The sequence below is a fragment of the Hyalella azteca genome, unplaced genomic scaffold (assembly GCF_000764305.2).
Source record: "Hyalella azteca isolate HAZT.00-mixed unplaced genomic scaffold, Hazt_2.0.2 contig7076, whole genome shotgun sequence".
NCBI classification, from domain to species: domain Eukaryota; kingdom Metazoa; phylum Arthropoda; class Malacostraca; order Amphipoda; family Hyalellidae; genus Hyalella; species Hyalella azteca.
Genome location: NW_025937210.1, coordinates 465,777 through 487,661, shown reverse-complemented (window position 1 = coordinate 487,661; position 21,885 = coordinate 465,777). Strand labels below are relative to the sequence as shown.

General features: G+C 42.0%; 1 protein-coding gene across 1 annotated transcript; it reads left to right on the top strand.

Moving 5' to 3' along the window:
- The first annotated feature begins 276 nt into the window (after window positions 1–276).
- Window positions 277–21,858, top strand: LOC108665774 (proteoglycan Cow). Its single transcript, XM_047881113.1, has 10 exons — window positions 277–339; window positions 969–1,018; window positions 5,488–5,820; window positions 11,405–11,553; window positions 12,000–12,196; window positions 12,318–12,375; window positions 15,133–15,325; window positions 16,077–16,171; window positions 17,700–17,837; window positions 19,354–21,858. The coding sequence occupies exons 1-10, from the start codon at window positions 277–279 to the stop codon at window positions 19,452–19,454; spliced, it is 1,377 nt and encodes a 458-aa protein (XP_047737069.1). The 3' UTR covers window positions 19,455–21,858.
- Window positions 21,859–21,885: the final 27 nt, after the last annotated feature.

The window sequence follows — 21,885 nt, the reverse complement described above, 5'->3', positions numbered from 1 at the left end:
GGAGAACCGTAGCCATGACAGGATGTTATGTGGAACATGAATAAAGTTAAAATAATCTGCATCTAATAGCCATTTCACAAAAAAAAATAAAACAGATGAAAACTGTTGTTGAATGCATAAGATTTTGTATTTTTAACCGTCACCGTAAACTCCCAGATTTCTGTAGAATGAGAATATCAATTTACGGCGCAGGTTCGAGAAAAATATACGTTCAGTGAAAATTCGAACAAAAGTCGCCATGCATCGTAGTTGAATGGCGAGATTAGGACATGACTAATGGCACGGCCATCTTTTGCGCCCACAAAACCGATGAGGCCTCGAAACTGGGAAGTTTTATGGGTGGGAATGGAGCGCTTATGGGTTGAATGGAGTGCTTATGGGTTGAATGGAGCGCTTATGGGTTGAATGGAGCCCTTATGGGTTGAATGGAGCGCTTATGGGTTGAATGGAGCGCTTATGGGTTGAATGGAGCGCTTATGGGTTGAATGTGGCGCTTATGGGTTGAATAGAGCGCTTANGACAAATACACAGCTGTGTGTGTGGACCGCGCCGAGGTCGCGAGGTCAGGGTGAGTGGCGGGCTGTATACTGCAGGACAAATACACAGCTGTGTGTGTGGACCGCGCCGAGGTCGCGAGGTCAGGGTGAGTGGCGGGCTGTATACTGCAGGACAAATACACAGCTGTGTGTGTGGACCGCGCCGAGGTCGCGAGGTCAGGGTGAGTGGCGGGCTGTATACTGCAGGACAAATACACAGCTGTGTGTGTGGACAGCGCCGAGGTCGCGAGGTCAGGGTGAGTGGCGGGCTGTATACTGCAGGACAAATACACAGCTGTGTGTGTGGACCGCGCCGAGGTCGCGAGGTCAGGGTGAGTGGCGGGCTGTATACTGCAGGACAAATACACAGCTGTGTGTGTGGACCGCGCCGAGGTCGCGAGGTCAGGGTGAGTGGCGGGCTGTATACTGCAGGACAAATACACAGCTGTGTGTGTGGACCGCGCCGAGGTCGCGAGGTCAGGGTGAGTGGCGGGCTGTATATTGCGGGACAAATACACAGCGGTCTGTGTGGACCGCGCCGAGGTCGGGATGAGTGGGGTGAGGATGGGATGAGTTTGTCTGGGTAGGCTTGGCTTTGGTGAATTTTAAGGGCATGACATATGACTATGTCAGAAAAATAAGCAAAACATCTATATAAGTTTTTGGGAGAGAAGGCTGATAAATGAATTTCTAGAAGCAGTGTGAGGGTGGAGTGGTTTGGAAAGGGATTTTGAAGAGGGCATTGAGTGAATTTTAAAAGGCGTGCGTTGCGAGAAGTGTTATACAGAAGAGCTATGTCTAGGGTTAGTGTTAGGGAGAACGTTAGTGAGAAGAGTTCCGTGGAAAGCAATAAGAGAAGTGCGTGTGAGAAGTGTAGGCACTTTAAGAGTGGTTTAGGTTTTAATCAGCACGAGTGCTGGAAGGAAGTTACAAGCACCAGTGAGTGAAGTGTCGTCGTCGGAGTTGGCACGTGTTGCTTGAAGCTTTCACATTACAAAATATAACTCTCGAAAGATACTGAAATATTTGAAGTAATTTCCGTAGAGTTTTTTCAATGTCAACCTAACGCGCTTGCCGAACATTATGCGTCAATGACTTCATACTCATTAGGTTCAAATTATAAGGATCTTTCATAGCTTATATTATCAGCCGACAGCTAACAAATACCGAGAATCAGTTAGAATATTTTTTTATGAATCAGTACAGGCATGACAGTTTTCTGTTCGTTGTAGATTTCAATACTAAACTTTTAATTCATACTAACCTATATTCAGATGGAATATCGCAGTTCCGTAATTAGTGTCATTTGTAAATTAGTGTCATCATTGTCAGTGCCAGCAGACTGTCTCGATTTATTCATGCTATTTTGTCACTCAATACAGCAAAGCTTTCATGTTTCCTCGATAGTGCCATAGTTGTTCCGTTGTGAACAAGCTGTTTTGACATAATTTTGTTATGTTTGACTGTGGGGCTTCTCAAGAAATTTCGAGTGAGAACCATAAGCGAGCATTGCACCAAATGTAGTGAAGCAGCAGCAACCATTAGTTATAGAGTAGCTGCAACGTTATTTTAGAGACCGCGGTTATTTGCACTTCTCTGTCGTTATTTTAAAGATACCGCGGTTATTTGCACGTCTCCGCCGTTATTTGCAGCGGACGGCATTATTGAAGACGCCGGTCTGTCGTGCCGTCAGTCGCTGCGTCTAATGAAACCCTCAGGCTGTCTCAGCCCTCACCCTCCCTCATCCTCTCGTCTCACCACTCACATGTCTCATTTTTAGCGCATTTTCTCATTTATGGAAAAAATGCACTATTGTGTTCGCCATGTCCGTCTGTCTGTCTGTCCGTCTGTCTGTCCGTCCGTCCGTGACCTCAAGTTTTCGTCGACGAGAAAATGCGATCTCTGTCACTCACTACAATGAGTACTGAGTTATATTTTTTTTTATAATTCAATATTCCGTCCTGTCATTCCATTGCTTGGTTCTCTTATTATAATCCCAGTTATTTCTTTGAGTATTCATGTTGCGTGTCGCACCAACCGTGTTACTGGCAGAGCTTGAGCCACGAATTTCTCAGAGAAATATGTCCAAATAACGATGCACTTTTAGCCCTTGAGTGTGTCATCCTGACCCAGTTTATACCGGCAAAAGGACGTATCAGTGCTACGCCCGCTCTCAGATCGTGCTGTGCGTCAAAAAGTGTCAGTATCTGGACAATATGACTCGTTCATTTATGTGTGAGTTATTTGCATTTTCCTGTCTCGATTTCTTCATCAAGATGTTTCAAATTTAGTGAGTCGTCAGGACCCATCCTATACAAGTGGGTTATCATGTTAAATCCATATTCCATCCTATATGCAATTGTTACTTCTCAGTCCAATTCTTGACTTCTTCTCAGGTGCATTCTTGACTTCCGTTCAACGACGAGGTTAAAATTCTATCATGGATTAGAAATTCGATATTTCATATCAATTAATTTATTCATGCAATTCATACATTTACGCATTCATGCCTCGGAATACAACCTTCATGACTCACTTCGCTTAGCATTCATCCGTCTATTTGTTGCGCAGCTAATGGTATATATTTTCTTTTATTTCGGGTGTTGCAAACTCACAACATTTCCATTTGTAATAAACGTCAGGAGCTGAGCCCCAGGCCGTTAGGGATCCCTAACCCCTAACGGCCCCATGGGGGGATGGGGCACCCTGCTGGGGGGGGCACCCTGCTGGAGGGGGGGGGCGGCACCCTGCTGTTAGCAATCCTCAATCCAAGAAAAAACGTCCTAAAAAATAGGCGGCGCTAGACACAAACGTTCTGAAAAATTGGCTGAATAAAATAAACTAAAAGTGTTATTTGCTGAACATTCGTAGACGGATTCATGTGCAGTCACCTAGTTAATAGGACCAGCTTCTTTGAAACTCAAATAAAATTTATTTTTCAAGACTTTCATTAATTTTATTTATAAGCTGACGAATCGAATTTATCGAATTTTTTTTTTTGTAATTCTGAGCCTTATTGAACGCTGAACACCATTAATGGAATAAACATGACCGCGTTATGTCAGCGGGAATGTTTGTGACATGGAAGTTGTGGGAGGAATGTTGTGAAGTGCAGTGACACCACAGCACGGTGCACTGCACCACAGCACGGTGCACTGCACCACAGCACGGTGCACTGCACCAGATCGATGTGGCGGCGCCGCGTGGTCGCCGTCCACGCCACCGCCACGGCGACAGAGTTCAGGGCCTTGGCCCCTCTGCCCCTCCTGCCCTCTGCCCCTCTTCCCCTCTGCCCCTCTGCCCCTCTGCCAATCTGCCCTTCCTGTCCCTCTGCTTCGCTGCCCCCTCTGCCTATCTGCCCCTCTGCCCCTCTGCCCCTCTGCCCCTCTGTCCCTCTGCCCCTCTTCCTCCTGGCGCCGGTGTGCCCCGCGAGGTGGCGAGGATATTCTCCCTAAATTCTCATGTTTGGTATACTCTCTCCCTCTCACTGCCCCTCTCACTGCACCTCTCAATGCCCCTCTCACTGCCCCTCTCACTGCCCCTCTCACTGCCCCTCTCAATGCCCCTCTCACTGTCCCTCTCACTGCCCCTCACTGCCCCTCACTGCCCCTCACTCCTCTCTCCCCTCTCCTCAAGAATCCCTCAGTTCTAAGTTCCACTCGCCATAAGTTCTGATCAGAACTCGGCAGCACTGAGTACCGAGCTCTCTAAGCGCCCCACAGGGAGCATGGAGGCTCAGCCCCTGCAAATTGAGAACCCCCCACTCCCCTCTTGGGGGTGTGGGGGGGAGCCGATGACGCCATCAGAAACGTTTCGTTTCGTCACTTCTAATAACGAAGTAAAATACATTTGTAATGCAATTAGCTATAACAACACAATATTATATCAGGAATTTTAAAACAAAGAAAATAGACAAAATTCACAATTTCTCATGAAAGTTAAAGTTTCGGAATTCAGCTCCATCGTCAGTTCAAAAACCAAAAACACAAGTACAAACAATTAGCAAGCTAAAATTCACATTGAAGATATTAAAACATAAATTGTCGAATGAAAACAAATAAGAATGAGGTAAACATGAGCAGACAAACTTATCTATTTACAATCTCGAGGGGGTATGAACTGTAAGCGGCATTTAGAATTATTGATAAACTTGCGACTTAAGCAATCAAGCGATTTTCATATTATATTGCACCTGCATTTTTATTAGCTGTTTCGACGTCCGCTTCTTATATCGCTACGCAACACATGTTTTCATATCATATAAACAAATTCTTAAAAGTTTTTTTTTATCCTACTTGTTTCACATGTTACCTGTTCATATCTTGACAGCTCACTTGGCTGTAGCGAGAACAACCGACGATACTCGTACTAGTGCTCACGAGGCCTGCCATCTAATTAAACAATCATTCGTCTGCTTAAACTTAGAAATGCTTCTTGAATTAACATATACTGCCTCTTAGTTTCTTCAACTTGCAGCCCGAAGCGCAATCAATTTCACTAAACTCTATAATTGAATGCTATATTGATAAGGGAATGACTATGTCATGCCTACTAAGAAAATAAGGGATAAGGGAATGACTATTTCACCGGCCTACGTTTGTCCGCAAAATTTAAGGTGCGTTTTACGAGTTCAGTGCTTTGCTGGTCTGCGGAGCCTGGAATTTTCGATTGAAAATATGAATCCGGCGCGGAATTTGGAGTCCAGACGTGGTCCCGGGGGAGGAGGGGAGGCCGTGCCTTACATTTCCCATTGCTTGGGGGGAAGAAAATAAGAAAAATGTCCTTTTATAACTTAAGTCTGCATCTTGCAGCTGATACAATTTTTATTATTAGGTGTTTTGTCTGCGTGAATATATAATAAATCTCCAAGACATTTAATTCGATAATAAACGCCTGTTTATCATCAATATCATAACACAGCATTGGTATTATTAACCTCTTTTGACCTCAGGGACCGTGTGGTGCCCCTGGCTCCCTCTTCGTCCCCACCCTCGTCGGACGATGAGGTCTCCGGCAGGGACGACTACATTAAGGCCTTCACCGGCGACGAGCTGCCGCTTGGCGACGAGGCTGGACAGTTCCCAGACGATGATGATGATGAGGAGGAGGAGGAGGATGATGATGATGAATACTACGATGATGACGATGATGATGATGAAGAGGATGATGAAGACGAGGTACAAGAAGAAAGTGTGAAGGAAGCAGCTGCGGACGAACCTGCGACGTCGGCCCTGCCGCTAGCGTCGCAAGCCCCGACCCTCGACCGCCAGCCGTTTGCCAGCAAGTAAGTAATATTAATAATACTATTAAAGTAATAATATTATTATTGAACCCTACGCTAGCAGGTAAGCAATAATTCGAATACCAACCTTGCAGCTCAGTCGTAACTAGACTTGTATATTCTAAATACATAAAATATTGGAATTCCTACGTACAAGGGTTGGACAAAATACTGGAAACGTCTGAGAAATCCATAAAATATACTTCAGTATGGTGTAGTTCCACCATTTGCGGCAATTACAGCCTCAATTCTCCGTGGTATTGATTCGTACAAATATGAACCGTTTCCAGAGGATTTATAACCCATTCTTCAGTTATAAAACGCCCTCCAGTTCTTTTAAATACGATGGCGACGGGTATCGACTTTTGACATGCATATCTGAAATCAACCATAAATGCTCAATAATATACAGGTCTGGTGATTGTGGTGGCAAAATGAGATGCTCAACTTCATTAGAATGTCCCTCATACCATTTTTTAACAATTCCAGCTGTAGGGATCGGAGCATTATCATCTTGAAAGATGCTACAACAGTGCACTGTTTCCTCCGGTAACAGTGCTTGCGCCATTGTATGAGCTTAGTCTTCCAAAATTCCTTAATAGTCACGGCTGTTGATTCTTCCATGAAGAGGAATCATTGGTCCGCCGGATTTTCCCAGGTCTTTACAGATCCCCCGCCATGTTTTACGGTTGTGAGGAGGCAGTCGGGATTAAATGACTCTTTTGGCTGTCTACAAACGTAAACTCGGCCAGAGGTTGGAAAAAATATAACTCATTACTCAATGCACTGAGTGACAGAGAGCGCATTTTCTCGTCGACGGACAAGTCACGGACGGACGGACAGACAGATGGACAGACAGACGAACATGACGAGCACAATAGCGCTTTTTTCCATATATGAGACAATGCGCTAGAAAGGTAAACCATGATTTGTTAGAGAAAACCACATTTTTCCGCTGCTCGTTAGACTAATTCTTACACCACTCTAAATGCTTTGAAGCATTTGTATTTGAAAGCAGATATTTTCTAATTGCAGCTCCTCCATAGAATCCTGATCTGTGCAGTTTTCGGTGGACAGTCTTTTTGGAAACTGGGTTCTGTAGGCGTACATTGAGGCCTGCTGTAATTTTAACGGCCGCGGTCTTTCAATTGTCCCTCACAATTCGATTTAGGTATGCCGACGGTCTCTCTCAGACAACTTCGACTTTCGGCCAGACCTGTGATTTGCTGAAGACGTTTTTCTTTCTCTTTCAAAAGCAGTCTTTACTTTTTGAGACAGTACCTCTAGAGACGTCAAGCATTCGGGAAATTTCGGTCACACTGCCTGTATGGCAGCTGCCATACGGGCACCAATAAGTTAGCCTCTTTGAAAGTCAGAGTTTGCCATTTATAGGTTATAGGTTAGGTTATGACACAAAAATATACTATAAACATCGGTGCAATGATAAAATATCAATTAGCAGTAAAAATAAACAATAAAACATAAAAAAGGTCACATTTGCATTGTTTATACCATATTAAAAAAATGCGATATCAGAATTTTAGGTGTTTCCCTTATTTTCCCACCCCTGGAGATGCAATTCCAATGTATGTAAATGCATTATTATCGTTATTAACATATATTATACTCTTATATTATTCCAATGTAGATAAACAGCAGATAGGGATCTCCTGTAATGTATTATTATCATAATTAGCATATTTTACTCTTATATTATTCCAATGTAGATAGATAGCAGATATGGATCTTCTGTAATCTTGACGCCGGATTACAAGGTAAGACTCCAGGCTCAGTTGAAGGCAGGCAAATTATTAGCTTACATTTCGGTTCTCGTTAGTCTAGACGCGTGGCACTTCATCATTCACTTCGCTTCACACGGAATAGGTTTACAAAACTACATATTTCGGAAAATTATTTTTCGTCTCTCCGCGTATTCCGGAAAATTCGGTCTGTTTCGTTATTTTTCTCGGTACTATTAACACAGTTAAGAAGTGATCACAACTTTCCAGGTCTGAGAGTTGAAGTTGAAAACTCTTAAATTAATAAAACTGTTTCAATTCGAGATGTAGGTTGAACTCGAACGGAAGTCAACCATCCATCCGCAATTTCAGGGTGCTAATAAATACATTTTCATTGTCGAGACAAAAAAATCTCAACCCTTGTTTTGAGAGTCCTTACAATACTAGAAATCCTAGAAGACCATGAGCCCCAAGAGTCCTAGAAATCCTATCTTTATAGAAAACAACCCTCGATCATGCCCCCTCCCTCCCTCCACACAGTCCCCCCCTCTAACCATCAGAGTTATCTCTTGCTCTCGCCTGCCAGACTAATTGCTTCAGGCCGACAGCAGCTTCCTAACTGACCTCAATTTATCATCTCATTGCATTCTTTCTCAGACGGCAAATTGAACATTTCTGGGCTTGATATTAGAGACGGCAGAATTTTCTGGATATGTTTCGGTAGAAAATGTGTTCCCTCTTCTCCCTTACATTCAAAATATCTTCCCTCTTATCCCTTACCTTCACAATATCTTCCCTCTTCTCCCTTACCTTCACAATATCTTCCCTCTTCTCCCTTACCTTCACAATATCTTCCCTCTTCTCCCTTACCTTCACAATATCTTCCCTCTTCTCCCTTACCTTCACAATATCTTCCCTCTTCTCCCTTACCTTCACAATATCTTCCCTCTTCTCCCTTACCTTCACAATATCTTCCCTCTTCTCCCTTACCTTCACAATATCTTCCCTCTTCTCCCTTACCTTCACAATATCTTCCCTCTTCTCCCTTACCTTCACAATATCTTCCCTCTTCTCCCTTACCTTCACAATGTCTTCCCTCTTCTGAAATTCTTACAATAAAAATCATTAATTTCGTTAGTTGTCGTCGTGGTAGCCAGTACGGTGCTCCGGTTCCACATTGTGACATGATGATGCGTCATAACTTCCTTAATTCTCAGTTTATCTATTTGCTGCGCTTTATATAATATAAAACCAAAATGTTTTGGGTATTTTTGACCAATTCTATCAGCTAGAGCTCCTGATTTATAAACGGCACCTGTAAGATTGAATACTACATAGATATAGCAATATTTAATATCCTAAAAAAAAATTCGGACCTTGTAGCGAAATATTTTAATGCCTTCCAAAATCTGCCAGTATTTGAGCAGTTCATAACAGTTCTTCGGATTTGTTTTTGTTTGGATGAAGGAAGTGAAGGGAAGTTTGTGCTACCAGACCAGCCAAGTCATTTCCTGGTAATATCCTGGCACCCAACTCTGCTGCTCTGCCATGCGCTGCTCTGCTACTCTGCTGCTCTGCTACTCTGCTGCTCTGCTGCTCTGCCATGCGTTGCTCTGCTGCTCTGCCATGCGCTGCTCTGGCGCTCTGCTATGGGATGCTGTGTACCAAGTTCTTCATTAGTCAACTTTGAACTTTTATAAACTTTCTTCGTGTGACAATTCGGAATTTTCCAAAGCCAAGTCTTTTTCCAAAGTTTACTTTTACAAGTAAAGAGCTCATTTGTTCTAAGATTTTACCACCTGGCGCTATATTCAAAATTAGCGGGAGCTACAGCTGTACAACCATTTCATTCTGTTCCAGCCTTAATATTTGTAACTACTCCTGTAACTCTCTAGGGTGACATAATCTACCCTCACATCTTCCCACACATCTACCCTCATATCTACCTACCCTCACATCTACCCTCACATATACCCTCACATATATCCTCACATCTACCTTCACATCCACCCTCAAATCTACCCTCACATCTACCCTCACATACCCTCACATCCACTCTCACATCTACCCTCACATCTACCCTCACATCTACCCTCACATCTACCCTTACATCTACCCTCACATCTACCCTACATCTACCCTCACATCTACCCTCACATCTACCCTCACATCTACCCTCATATATATCCTCACAACTACCCTCACAACTACTCTCATTTCTACTGTCACTTTTACCCTCACGTCTACCCTCACATCTACCTTCACATCTACCCTCACATCTACCCTCGCATCTACCCTCACATGCGCATCAAGCTGAGTCTATTCGTCAGCTGAAGTCTTTGTCTCACTCTAAAGCCTTCTTAGCGTCTCAAAAATGTCTATTTGCATAATGCAAACAATTCAATTCTGATTCTTCTTTTCTTACCATGAAAGCATTTACTCGTTCTAGATCCATTAAGCCATTAATTCGGCTTAAATGCGCAAAGAAAATTTCAGTTCCTCGATAATTCCTTAATAATTTAAAGTCTCAACTTCCCAATAAACTCAGTGTTTCATTAAAGAAACATTTTAGTCGGACCTCCTGAACACATTTTTTTGCCATTCTTAGTGCCAGCAGCGTCCTGCGAGCCTCATTCCTACTAGCAGGACATATTTGTCGTGAATCCTGCATTTCTGGAAGAGTTTCATTTATCTAAATAATTTCTTTCTAGCTTTAAATTACATCAGTACCCAATCATATTATCTCGTATTTCCTTGTAAACGCCCCAAATGCTGGTTTGCAGGTTCTTACCTCCTATCAAACTTTTATATCAGAGAGAGCGTCTATTAAAGAAACTCGAACGCCTTTCCTTTACCTTTTTTCTCACCATTATGTTCCTGCCAATGCAATCATTTATTTATTTACCAGAAATCCTTCATTTGGCCGCAAATCTCCTCTTCATGCCACAAGCCTTTATTATTACACCAACCCTCATTCCCAACAAGCTTTAGTTCCCCTCTAAAGACCGAGGGCACAGCGCGGTGAGGGTAAACGTTTCGCCGCCTCATTCTTGGCCGCATTTGCTTTATTGCAGAGCAGGCGAGCGAAATTTGGGCTCACGGCGCACGCACATTATTTGTTCTTCTGCTCACTGCTTGGCTGGCTGCTTCCTGCTCACTGTGTTGGCGTTGNGGTGTGGTTGCTAGGACGCGTTAATTACAACCATAAATCGGGATGCCTGAGGAAGGACTGCGTTAATTAGGATACCGCCTCTTCTTTTTCCCTCTACTTCAGACAAGTGTCTGTTTTTTACCCCTCTAATCATTATATAAAATTATATCAATGTTAACGGCGTAATCATCGTAATATTATCAGGTCGCTTGTGACTTAATAATCATGAGGCGTTCATGTCGCCTGCGCATAATCATCATAAGATGATCATGTCGTGTGCGGCATAGTCATCATATTGTGGTCTTGTGAGATAATCACAATCATCATATTATGGTCATAATCATTATGGTCTTTTGAGTGACATAATGATAAAATATGTGCGGCACAATCATTATGAGATAATTATGTGCACTACATATGGGGACCAGCTACCCTCTAATCACCCTCGTTTTCCTCACCCGTAAATGCACTATCAAAAAAATTATTATGGGAGAAAAAAAATAAATTATTTACTACGCCTTTCTCATATATTTCTGTAACTATTTCGACTCATCTGATACTATCATTAATATTATATAGTACTTTGTATATAATCTAGTCATAATAATATTGATAATTTAGAAAAATAACCTAAATATTGAAAGCTATGAAGTATCTTGTATGATTCTATATTTGTATTACTTGCTTTGCCACACAGGCAGTGCGGCGGCTGTCCCCTGACCCGTCCTGTGTTCCTGTGTGGATCAGACAACCACACATACTCATCCATGTGTCGTCTCCACTTCCACAACTGCATCCATCAAGCCAACGTACAAGTAGCGTGTAAAGGCTTCTGCCCTTGTAAAGGTGATATAATCATCCAAATAATCGTAGAGATAAATAACCATTAATAGTTATCTATTATTTCATATTTGATCACCATAATGACTATTAGAATAAATAGCCTCTGTAAAGTGATCTAATGATGCAAAATGTCGTCATGTTCATTATAATATAAGTAGCGTATTTTTGCTTTAGTCGAACATTAATTGACATTTCGATCTCTCGTGCTGTTCATTTAGCTCTAATGAAATACAAATACCAACAGTTCATTAAGGATCATAAGTAACTACTGTAGTTAACTGCCATGTGGGACTCCTTATCACCAAATCCGCAGTTCAGGCAGTAACTGCCGCTCTCAAAATTTGAATTTTAATGATATTCAAGAATAATAATTCTTTTGGCCAGTATTCAATTGTCATTTCCCTTGACCCTGACCCCCACCCCCAACACTCAAAACTCCCGTTGCCCAGAAGGGGGGCGCCGCTCCTCCCGCCGCAGCAGGGGGTCCCTCATGGCGAAGGTTCGGTCGACGCAGCGCCTGCGCAGCGCTAGCGCCGGCAACAGCACCGACCGCAGCGCCGGCAACAGCGCCGACCGCAGCCCCGCGACAGCGCAGCACAAACCTGCCAACAGGAACAACAGGAAGAACAAGAAGAACAAGAATGCCGTGAGCTCAAACGCTTCAAGTATTTTATTAAAATTGTTTATAATTAGAAGCACTTTAAACCTCTAATATGGTTAGCTTTAGCATTATTTGTATCATTGTTGATGAAGATTTTAATTTGCAGAACGACCAAACCAAAGACGAAACGCGCGCTCCCGTCAACAACATCTGGGGACCGAATGGTGAGTGACGACCTGAGTAACTCGTGAATGTATAGAATAGTGTAGAAGTGTCGGCACTGAAGACATAGGCCCATGGCCTGTTGCCGATTCTTGAACTTTTCGTGACTTGATTCACAAGGGATCCGGCCTTTGGAACCCGTGAGTAACACATCGATGGATGTGTGCATGAGCGGCGCTAGTATTAACGCTATTATTCATATTATCATCTTAACTTTTATTCGAAACTCATTCACGTTCCCCTCACCCATCCGCCCTAACGTCAACAAAATCAAATTTCAACTAAAAATTCTCGCCTCTAGTTCTTATCAATGAAATCTATACTAAATAATATCCTGACCCTTGATAAGAAAATGAGCTCGCGGTCTCGATATAAAGCAATACACTGATAACGTGGCATTGCTAGAACATTTGTTAAATATCTAACGCAATGTATTCAATATTCACAATATTGACTGAAAATTAGAACTTTGTGCTGAGGAAGGAACGTACCGATATCGTAATGTTAAGTCAAAGCCACTAAGAATTTTCACACTTTATTCCTGCAAATGGATGCGTAACAAACTGGGATTCTGATGGACCAATAATAATTATTATTGTCCTGGTACATCTACATAGGCAACTGTACAATATGAAACATCTTCACAGGCAACTGTACAATATGAAATATCTTCACAGGCAACTGTACAATATGAAATATCTTCATAGGCAACTGTAGAATATGAAACATCTGCATAGGAAACTGTACGATATGAAACATCTACATAGGCAAATGTACAATATGAAACATCTTCACAGGCAACTGTAGAATATGAAACATCTACATAGGAAACTGTACCATATGAAAAATATACATAGGTAACTGTACAATATGAAACATCTGCATAGGCAACTGAACCATATGAAACATCTTCATAGGCAACTGTAGAATATGAAACATCTTCATAGGCAACTGTAGAATATGAAACATCTTCATAGGCAACTGTAGAATATGAAACATCTTCATAGGTAACTGTAGAATATGAAACATCTTCATAGGCAACTGTAGAATATGAATCATCTACATAGGAAACTGTACGATATGAAACATCTACATAGGCAACTGTAGAATATGAATCATCTACATAGGCAACTGTACGATATGAATCATCTACATAGGCAACTGTACAATATGAAACATCTACATAGGCAACTGAACCATATGAAACATATACATAAGCAACTGAACATTATGGTTGCGATCCTTCCATTGTTATTAGAACAGATGCTCTAATATTATTGGTGATTTACTAAATTCTGCAACATCGGGAAGTTGGTGCCCTATCTATGTTGTGTGACAATCATTACTTTATTCCCGCTATAGTGCAGCAACATCTCGAATGAATACGAGTATCTTAAATCATTTTTGTTCTAATTACGTTACTCGAGTGACGTTATTCTAATTACGTTACTTGAGTTCTAATTACGTTACTGGAGTTCGGTTATTCTAATTACGTTACTGGAGTTACGTTATTCTAATTACGTTACTGGAGTTCGGTTATTCTAATTACGTTACTGGAGTTACGTTATTCTAATTACGTTACTGGAGTTACGTTATTCTAATTACGTTACTGGAGTTACGTTATTCTAATTACGTTACTGGAGTTACGTTATTCTAATTACGTTACTGGAGTTACGTTATTCTAATTACGTTACTGGAGTTACGTTATTCTAATTACGTTACTGGAGTTACGTTATTCTAATTACGTTACTGGAGTTACGTTATTCTAATTACGTTACTGGAGTTACGTTATTCTAATTACGTTACTGGAGTTACGTTATTCTAATTACGTTACTGGAGTTACGTTATTCTAATTACGTTACTGGAGTTACGTTATTCTAATTACGTTACTGGAGTTACGTTATTCTAATTACGTTACTGGAGTTACGTTATTCTAATTACGTTACTGGAGTTACGTTATTCTAATTACGTTACTGGAGTTACGTTATTCTAATTACGTTACTGGAGTTACGTTATTCTAATTACGTTACTGGAGTTACGTTATTCTAATTACGTTACTGGAGTTACGTTATTCTAATTACGTTACTGGAGTTACGTTATTCTAATTACGTTACTGGAGTTACGTTATTCTAATTACGTTACTGGAGTTACGTTATTCTAATTACGTTACTGGAGTTACGTTATTCTAATTACGTTACTGGAGTTACGTTATTCTAATTACGTTACTGGAGTTACGTTATTCTAATTACGTTACTGGAGTTACGTTATTCTAATTACGTTACTGGAGTTACGTTATTCTAATTACGTTACTGGAGTTACGTTATTCTAATTACGCNGTGGTACCATGAGAGGTGTGGTACCATGAGAGGTGTGGTGCCATGAGAGGTGTGGTACCATGAGAGGTGTGGTACCATGAGAGGCGCGAGAGTGGTAACATGAGAGATTGCCCGTAACTCCCGTAACGTAACCCTTACTGTAGCCCGTAACCTCCGTAACGTAACCCCTACTGTAGCCCGTAACCCCCGTAACGTAACCCCTACTGTAGCCCGTAACCTCCGTAACCTAACATCTCTGCTGTAGCCCGTAACACCCGTAACATAACCCCTATATTCTATCCCGTAACCCTCGTAACGTAACCCCTATTGTAGCCCATAGTTTTCCCTACTGTAGCTCGTAGACCCCGTAACATAACCTCTATTGTAGCCCGTAACCCCCGTAACGTAACCCCTACTGTAGCCCATAGTTTTCCCCTACTGTAGCCCGTAACCCCCGTAACGTAACCCCCTGTGCCGTAACAGCGCCGTCGTGGTGTAAGCGCGAGGTGTCGTGGATGTTCGGGCACCTGGACAGCGATGGCTCAGGAGTGCTGGACGCCAGGGACCTCTTCCAGCTGGAGCACGACGACCGCGAGCGCTGCATCAAGCCCTTCCTCGACAGATGTGACCTCGACAGGTTCTGAACTCTTCTTTCATAATTTATGTTAATAATATTCATATTACGGATGCTCTTCTATCATAATTAATATTAATAGTATTCATATTACGGATGCTCTTCTATTAAATGTTATATTGATAATATTAATTATTATGAGTCTTTTACTTTCGATATGAACTATCTTACTGCGGTCACGGCGAGTCCCGGATGTTATCTCCTAAAATTTGCGTAATATTGAGAAGCGCTACAGCGCTTTAATTGTCCTCAGCTTTCCTTGACATATAAACGATAATATCCAATACTATTTATAAATGTTCCCATCATTCAAATGCTGCCCACTGATCCCTCATATTCCTGTAAAGGACATTTGACTTATTTCCGTAATCATTAACTCTGTTATAGCGTAACAAAATATTTTTCCTCAATCTTCTTCTGTACTATTGAGTCTATTGTCCAGTTTAATGTGCTAGTGCCCAGTGCATAAAACTATTTATATAGCGTATCAAGGTCTTTTCTTTCGTTCCTGATTTTATATCCTAACCAAAAACCATCATATAAGGTAACAAAATGAAAATATACATGAAGCGTATCAACATAGGGTAACTATATAACTATATAGGGTAACTTAAAGCTTCCCCTCATCCCCCACTTCCCCCCGTAGGGACGGGCGCCTTCTTGTAGTGTAACTAAATGAAAATATACATAAAGCGTATCAATATAACTATATAGGGTAACTATAGCTTCCCCTCACCCCAAACTTCCCTCGTAGGGACGGGCGGCTCTCAGGGCGCGAGTGGTGCAAGTGCTACGACAAGAGCGAGCGACCCTGCGCTGCTCTGCGCACCGCCAGCCAGGGACTGCTAGGTAAACTAGTGATTACTAGAGAAGGGGGAGAGTGTTACTAGTGAATAAAACTAGTGCTTACTAGAGCAGCAGAGAGGGTTACTAGTGAATAAAACTAGTGCTTACTAGAGCAGCAGAGAGTGTTGCTAGTGAATAAAACATTCCTGACGCCAGCCAGGGACTGCTAGTTAACCTGACGACAGCGCTGACTAGAGGTGGAGCAAGTGTTACTAACCAATAAGATATTTGTGACGTGACTCTAGGCTGCTAGTTAACTATAAACACTTATATAGTCAGCGGTTAATGGAATGGTCCAGGAGACTAGTAATTTCCAAGAGTTTATCTAATACCATTAGGTAACTGCGTTCCTTATTGCTATGTAGGCTAATTAAGTGCCATGTTACTAACACATACCACATTGCTAACACGTACCATAAATGTCGTAGTTAAGACGTACCATAAATGTCGTAGTTAAGACGTACCATAAATGCCGTAGTTAAGACGTACCATAAATGTCGTTGTTAAGACGTCCCATAAATGCCGTTCTTAAGACGTACCATAAATGCCGTAGTTAAGACGTACCATAAATGTCGTTGTTAAGACGTACCATAAATGTCGTTGTAAAGACGTACCATAAATGTCATAGTTAAGACGTACCATATATGCCGTTGTTAACATCTACCATAAATGTCGTAGTTAATACCGTAATACGTACCAATTAATGTCGTAGTTAAGACGTACCACAAATGTCGTAGTTGAGACGTACCCTAAATGACGTACGGTAGTTAAGACGTACCATAAATGTTGTTAAGACGTACCATAAATGCCGTTGTTAAGACGTACCATAAATGACGTAAGACGTACCATAAAGACGCAAAGACGTTGTTAAGACGTACCATAAATGCCGTAGTTAAGACGTATCATAAATGCCGTAGTTAAGACTTACCATAAATGTCGTTGTTAAGACGTACCATAAATGTCATTGTTAAGACGTACCATAAATGCCGTTGTTAAGAGGTACCATAAATGTCGTTGTTAAGACGTACCATAAATGCCGTAGTTAAGACGTATCATAAATGCCGCAGTTAAGACGTACCATAAATGTCGTTGTTAAGACGTACCATAAATACCGTTGTTAAGACGTACCATAAATGCCGTTGTTAAGACGTACCATAAATGCCGTAGTTAAGACGTATCATAAATGCCGCAGTTAAGACGTACCATAAATGCCGTTGTTAAGACGCACCATAAATGCCGTTATTAAGACGTACCATAAATGTCGTTAAGACGTACCATAAATGTAATAGTTAATACGTACCCCCACGCACCCCAGGCGGGTACATCCCAGAGTGCGACAGCGAGGGCTGGTACAGGCCCGTGCAGTGCCACGGCAGCGGCAACCTCTGCTGGTGTGTGGACCGTCATGGTGTGGAGCTGCCATATACCCGCACCCACACCAAACCCAGATGTGGTGAGTGTGTGCGGCGAGTGCTGTATGCTTCAGAGGCCCAACTGGAGTCCTTATTTTAGTCTTGAACTAATACCCCAGGCGGGTACATCCCAGAGTGCGACAGCGAGGGCTGGTACAGGCCCGTGCAGTGCCACGGCAGCGGCAACCTCTGCTGGTGTGTGGACCGTCATGGTGTGGAGCTGCCATATACCCGCACCCACACCAAGCCAAGATGTGGTGAGTGTGTGGGGCGTGTGTGTTGTATTATGCCATATACCCGCACCCACACCAAGCCCAGATGTGGTGAGTGTGTGTGGTGCTGGTGTGTGTGGTGTATGTGTGTGGGGGGGGCGTGTGTGCTATATTCTTCAGAGGACCGGCTGGAGTCCTTATTTTAGTCTTGAACTAAGCTACTTCAAACGAAATGCATGTACAGACGACAAGCTTATTGCCATGATACTACACCGATCATCGGCATACCCCTCCTGTAAATTCAAAGGGAGTAACTACTGCATCTTCACACGCGATACATTCATAGTGGAACCGTGGAATATCTACGACAGTGCAAATTTAAACCGGTTATTCTTACTAGTTACCTAGACTGAAGCAAATTCTGTTCCCCAATTTTTTTTCACACACAATTCGATGGTGTGAAGAACTTCGTTGACTAATCCGAATTTCAAAATGTTGTACCGAATTGCTGGTCAGGTCGAGAATAGCTTGCTTCACTGCGCACAACCTGCACTCGTTTGGTGAAGTAAAAAAACTGAAGATGTTTAATTGTTCGTCTTAAATCCAGGCTCAAACCAACAATTGAAAGGTGAATATAGGAAGCATGACAGGTTGAAGTCATTTTCTATCATACTATTTGTAATGGTTGTTGAAAGTCAGCAGACATACTTATCTATCACTTCAATGATGCTGCATATAAACTCCTAATACATGTACCGTTGAAATCGCGTCATCCACCGACATATGTTCCTCTATCCATTTAACCCTCTACCGCGGTGTGTCATTCTCCGGGAACATAACTTTAAAGTTAACCCTCTACCGTAGTATGTCACTCTCCGGGAACATAACTTTCAGAATAAATTATACGTAAACTATTGAGTGTAGCAACATGAGGACGTTTGTAACGCAACAGAGAACATTTTAAAGTTGTCGTACGTGGCGGCAACCATCAGTGCAAGTCATTTTGCGCTCACCAGAATGTATCTTTTGTGAAGTAGGCTTGTGACAATATTGCTCTGGTTACCTGTGTCAGGCGGTAGAGGGTTAAGAACGTAGTTTGAGGAGGTAGAACAGACAGTTTTGTTTTGAGCAGCCCATGTTCTTTTTAAAGCTCCTAGACAGTGCCCAGTGATGGAAGTTAAACGTATTGCCTTCAGTGTAAATCCTAATTTGCTGTGAACTTTTTAGGATAGCAAAGTTCTCTGTGTGAGTGTGTATTTTGCCTGTATGGGAGTGTGCGTGTACGAATACACACACAGCGTGGTTGGTGCGTGTACATTGTGATATACGTGGTGAGGTTGCGCCTTCACGTTTTTAATTCTATTTTATTCGAGATTATTAGCCAACACTCAATCCGTTATCTCAAGTTTCATGTCAATTCATTCAGAGCTTCGTTGCAAACAATGCGAAGTTAGCAACTCCTGATAATTATTAGCCTCAATACTTAAGGTACTTAACTTTACTTAATTTATTTGATCTAATTAATTGATATGCCTCCTTAATTGAATTACTCGCATTACAGACGCGGTGACGTCCGGCAAATCACCGGCGCCAGAGGGCGACGACGAGGACGACGAGGAGACCGTCATTGAGGGCAGCGCTGACGTCGCCCTCGATATTTAATGCGTCATTAGCCTCGTCAACACGTCACCATGTCTGTCGCCAGCTTCGTCAGCCTCGTAAACACGTCGTCAGCCTCGTCAATACGTTATCAGCCTCGTCAACACGTCACCATGTCTGTCGCCAGCTTCGTCAGCCTCGTCAACACGTCGTCAGCCTCGTCAATACGTTATCAGCCTCGTCAACACGTCGTCAGCCTCGTCAACACGTCGTCAGCCTCGTCAACACGTCGCCAGCCTCGTCAGCACGTCACCACGTCTGTCGCCAGCCTCGTCAACACGTCGCCATGCGGGGCAATGTAAATGTATGGCTATAAACATGAACATACGCCTGACGATAAGGGCAGGAGCTGTGAAATTCGAAGAGTTGATTTGAAATTCGAAGCGATTGTGAAATTCGAAGAGATGGCGAAATTTGAACAGCAAACCATGATCTGAACAACATTGTTGTTGAGAAGCAACCTTAAATCGTTGAACAGACACCATGAATTTTGATAGAGCAAACACGGATGGTTTCAAGTTCAAGAAAAAACTGTTGAATGGCAAAGATTAGAAATGGCGGATGATGGTTGCCGTGATGACGGATGATGATTTCTTATCGTGATGACAGATGATTGTTGGCAACCGTAATGGCGGATGATGGTTTCTAATCGTGATGATGGATGATGGTTGGCAACCGTAATGGCGGATGATGGTTTCTTATCGTGATGACGGTTGATGGTTTCTAATCGTGATGACGGATAATGGTTTTTTATCGTGATGACGGATGATGGTTTCTTATCGTGATGACGGTTGATGGTTTCTAATCGTGATGACGGATAATGGTTTTTTATCGTGATGACGGTTGATGGTTTTTTTTCGTGATGACGGTTGATGGTTGGCAACCGTGATGGCGGATGATGGTTTCTAATCGTGATGGCGGATGATGGTTGGCAGCCGTGATGACGGATGATGGTTTCTTATCGTGATGACGGATGATGGTTTCTTATCGTGTTGACGGATAATTGTTTCTTATCGTGATGACGGATGATGGTTTCTAATCGTGATGACGGATGATGGTTGACGGCCGCGATGACGGATGGCTATTAGTTTTACTGTAGGCACATTTGTTCGCATGCGCGTCTATTATTCTTGGCGTTATGATAATGCACGTGTTAGACAACTTGGACGATGTTAAATTCAACCTTAATTATGAAGGTTGCGGAGCCCAAAATTCAAAAACAAACAAATTAAGAATATAATAGCAAAGTAAATGGCAAGCGAGTTCACTGGGACCGTGTCAGTGTCAACGGTCGCAAATTATCAGATGGTAACAAAGTTCATAACTAATCTGAATATACTGTAGATCCGTTCACAAATCGTTTCAATCAAGATTCCAGTAAAAAATTCTCAAGCCAGACCAAATTTTGTTCCCATGACATTTACTTTGCTTTCGAATTCTTGGCAACTTCAACCTCCATCCGAGCGCTCGAGAATGGTCAAATACCCGAAAATTTTCAATTCATCCTTGCGGTGATCATAGGTTTAAATTTTGCATATTTATTGTATTTATTGCATATGACTTGAAACCTCATGAGTTCATAAGGTAACAACGCGTATATAGTGAGCTATAGTATATACTCGTCTATTCGATTTTATAGTGAGCGATTAGCCTAAATTGATTAAAAGGTCGTAAGTTCTTACCATCGAAGTCCCAAGGTTGCAATGGAAAATTCTCCACCGAAGTCCAGATGAGATTATTTAGACTAATAACAATGAACGTATGTTGATTTTAAGTTCGAAGTCCTACTCAACGTGGATTGCATGAGGTATAATGAATGTTTATGTTGCAGTGCATGTTGGTTCCGCGATAACATTAATGAGCTTAGTCAACATGAACATGAGTGATGTAATATAGTCGCGCTGTGTAACCTTGCATTCCATAGTGATACATTCCGTCTATTTACTTGTTTTTATGGCATCAGGGGAATGTAAAAACTCTTTGCCATTATCTTATTAACATGAATCATGTTGAATATGTTTGTGGGTGCCCGCATAGGTGCCGCCACGAGCTGCTTTAAAAATAAAATTACTTACTTAACTTAATAAAATTACTTTTTGGTGAAACCCAACACGTTTAAATGCTTTGACTTGTTCAAAGAAATCTTTGCGATAACAACTGTTTGGTTATCTGATGCTTGACTCCCATAGCCTTCGTATACGGTTACGTTAACATCAACGCTGTTCCAAATAATTGACATAAATAGGAAAGTTGTACATTGTATAATGTACACGCAGTGCTTACACTGTGTGCTTAGGAAGGTACTTAACTTCATTTATTCCTTCTAATGATTTTGACTACTTTATATTAGCTGCTCTCAAGTTTACACATCAGACATATTCATGCGTGCTCTTTGATTTATTGAAATGCCATAAGTAAAGTTCAATTTTAGCAG

Excerpts from the sequence above, each read along its gene's own strand:
- LOC108665774 (XM_047881113.1), top strand. The coding sequence starts at position 277 with ATGGCACGGCCATCTTTTGCGCCCACAAAACCGATGAGGCCTCGAAAC. Across the intron at positions 11,554-11,999 it reads AGGCTTCTGCCCTTGTAAAG|AAGGGGGGCGCCGCTCCTCC; the intron begins GTGATATAATCA and ends CCCGTTGCCCAG. Across the intron at positions 12,197-12,317 it reads ACAAGAAGAACAAGAATGCC|AACGACCAAACCAAAGACGA; the intron begins GTGAGCTCAAAC and ends TTTAATTTGCAG.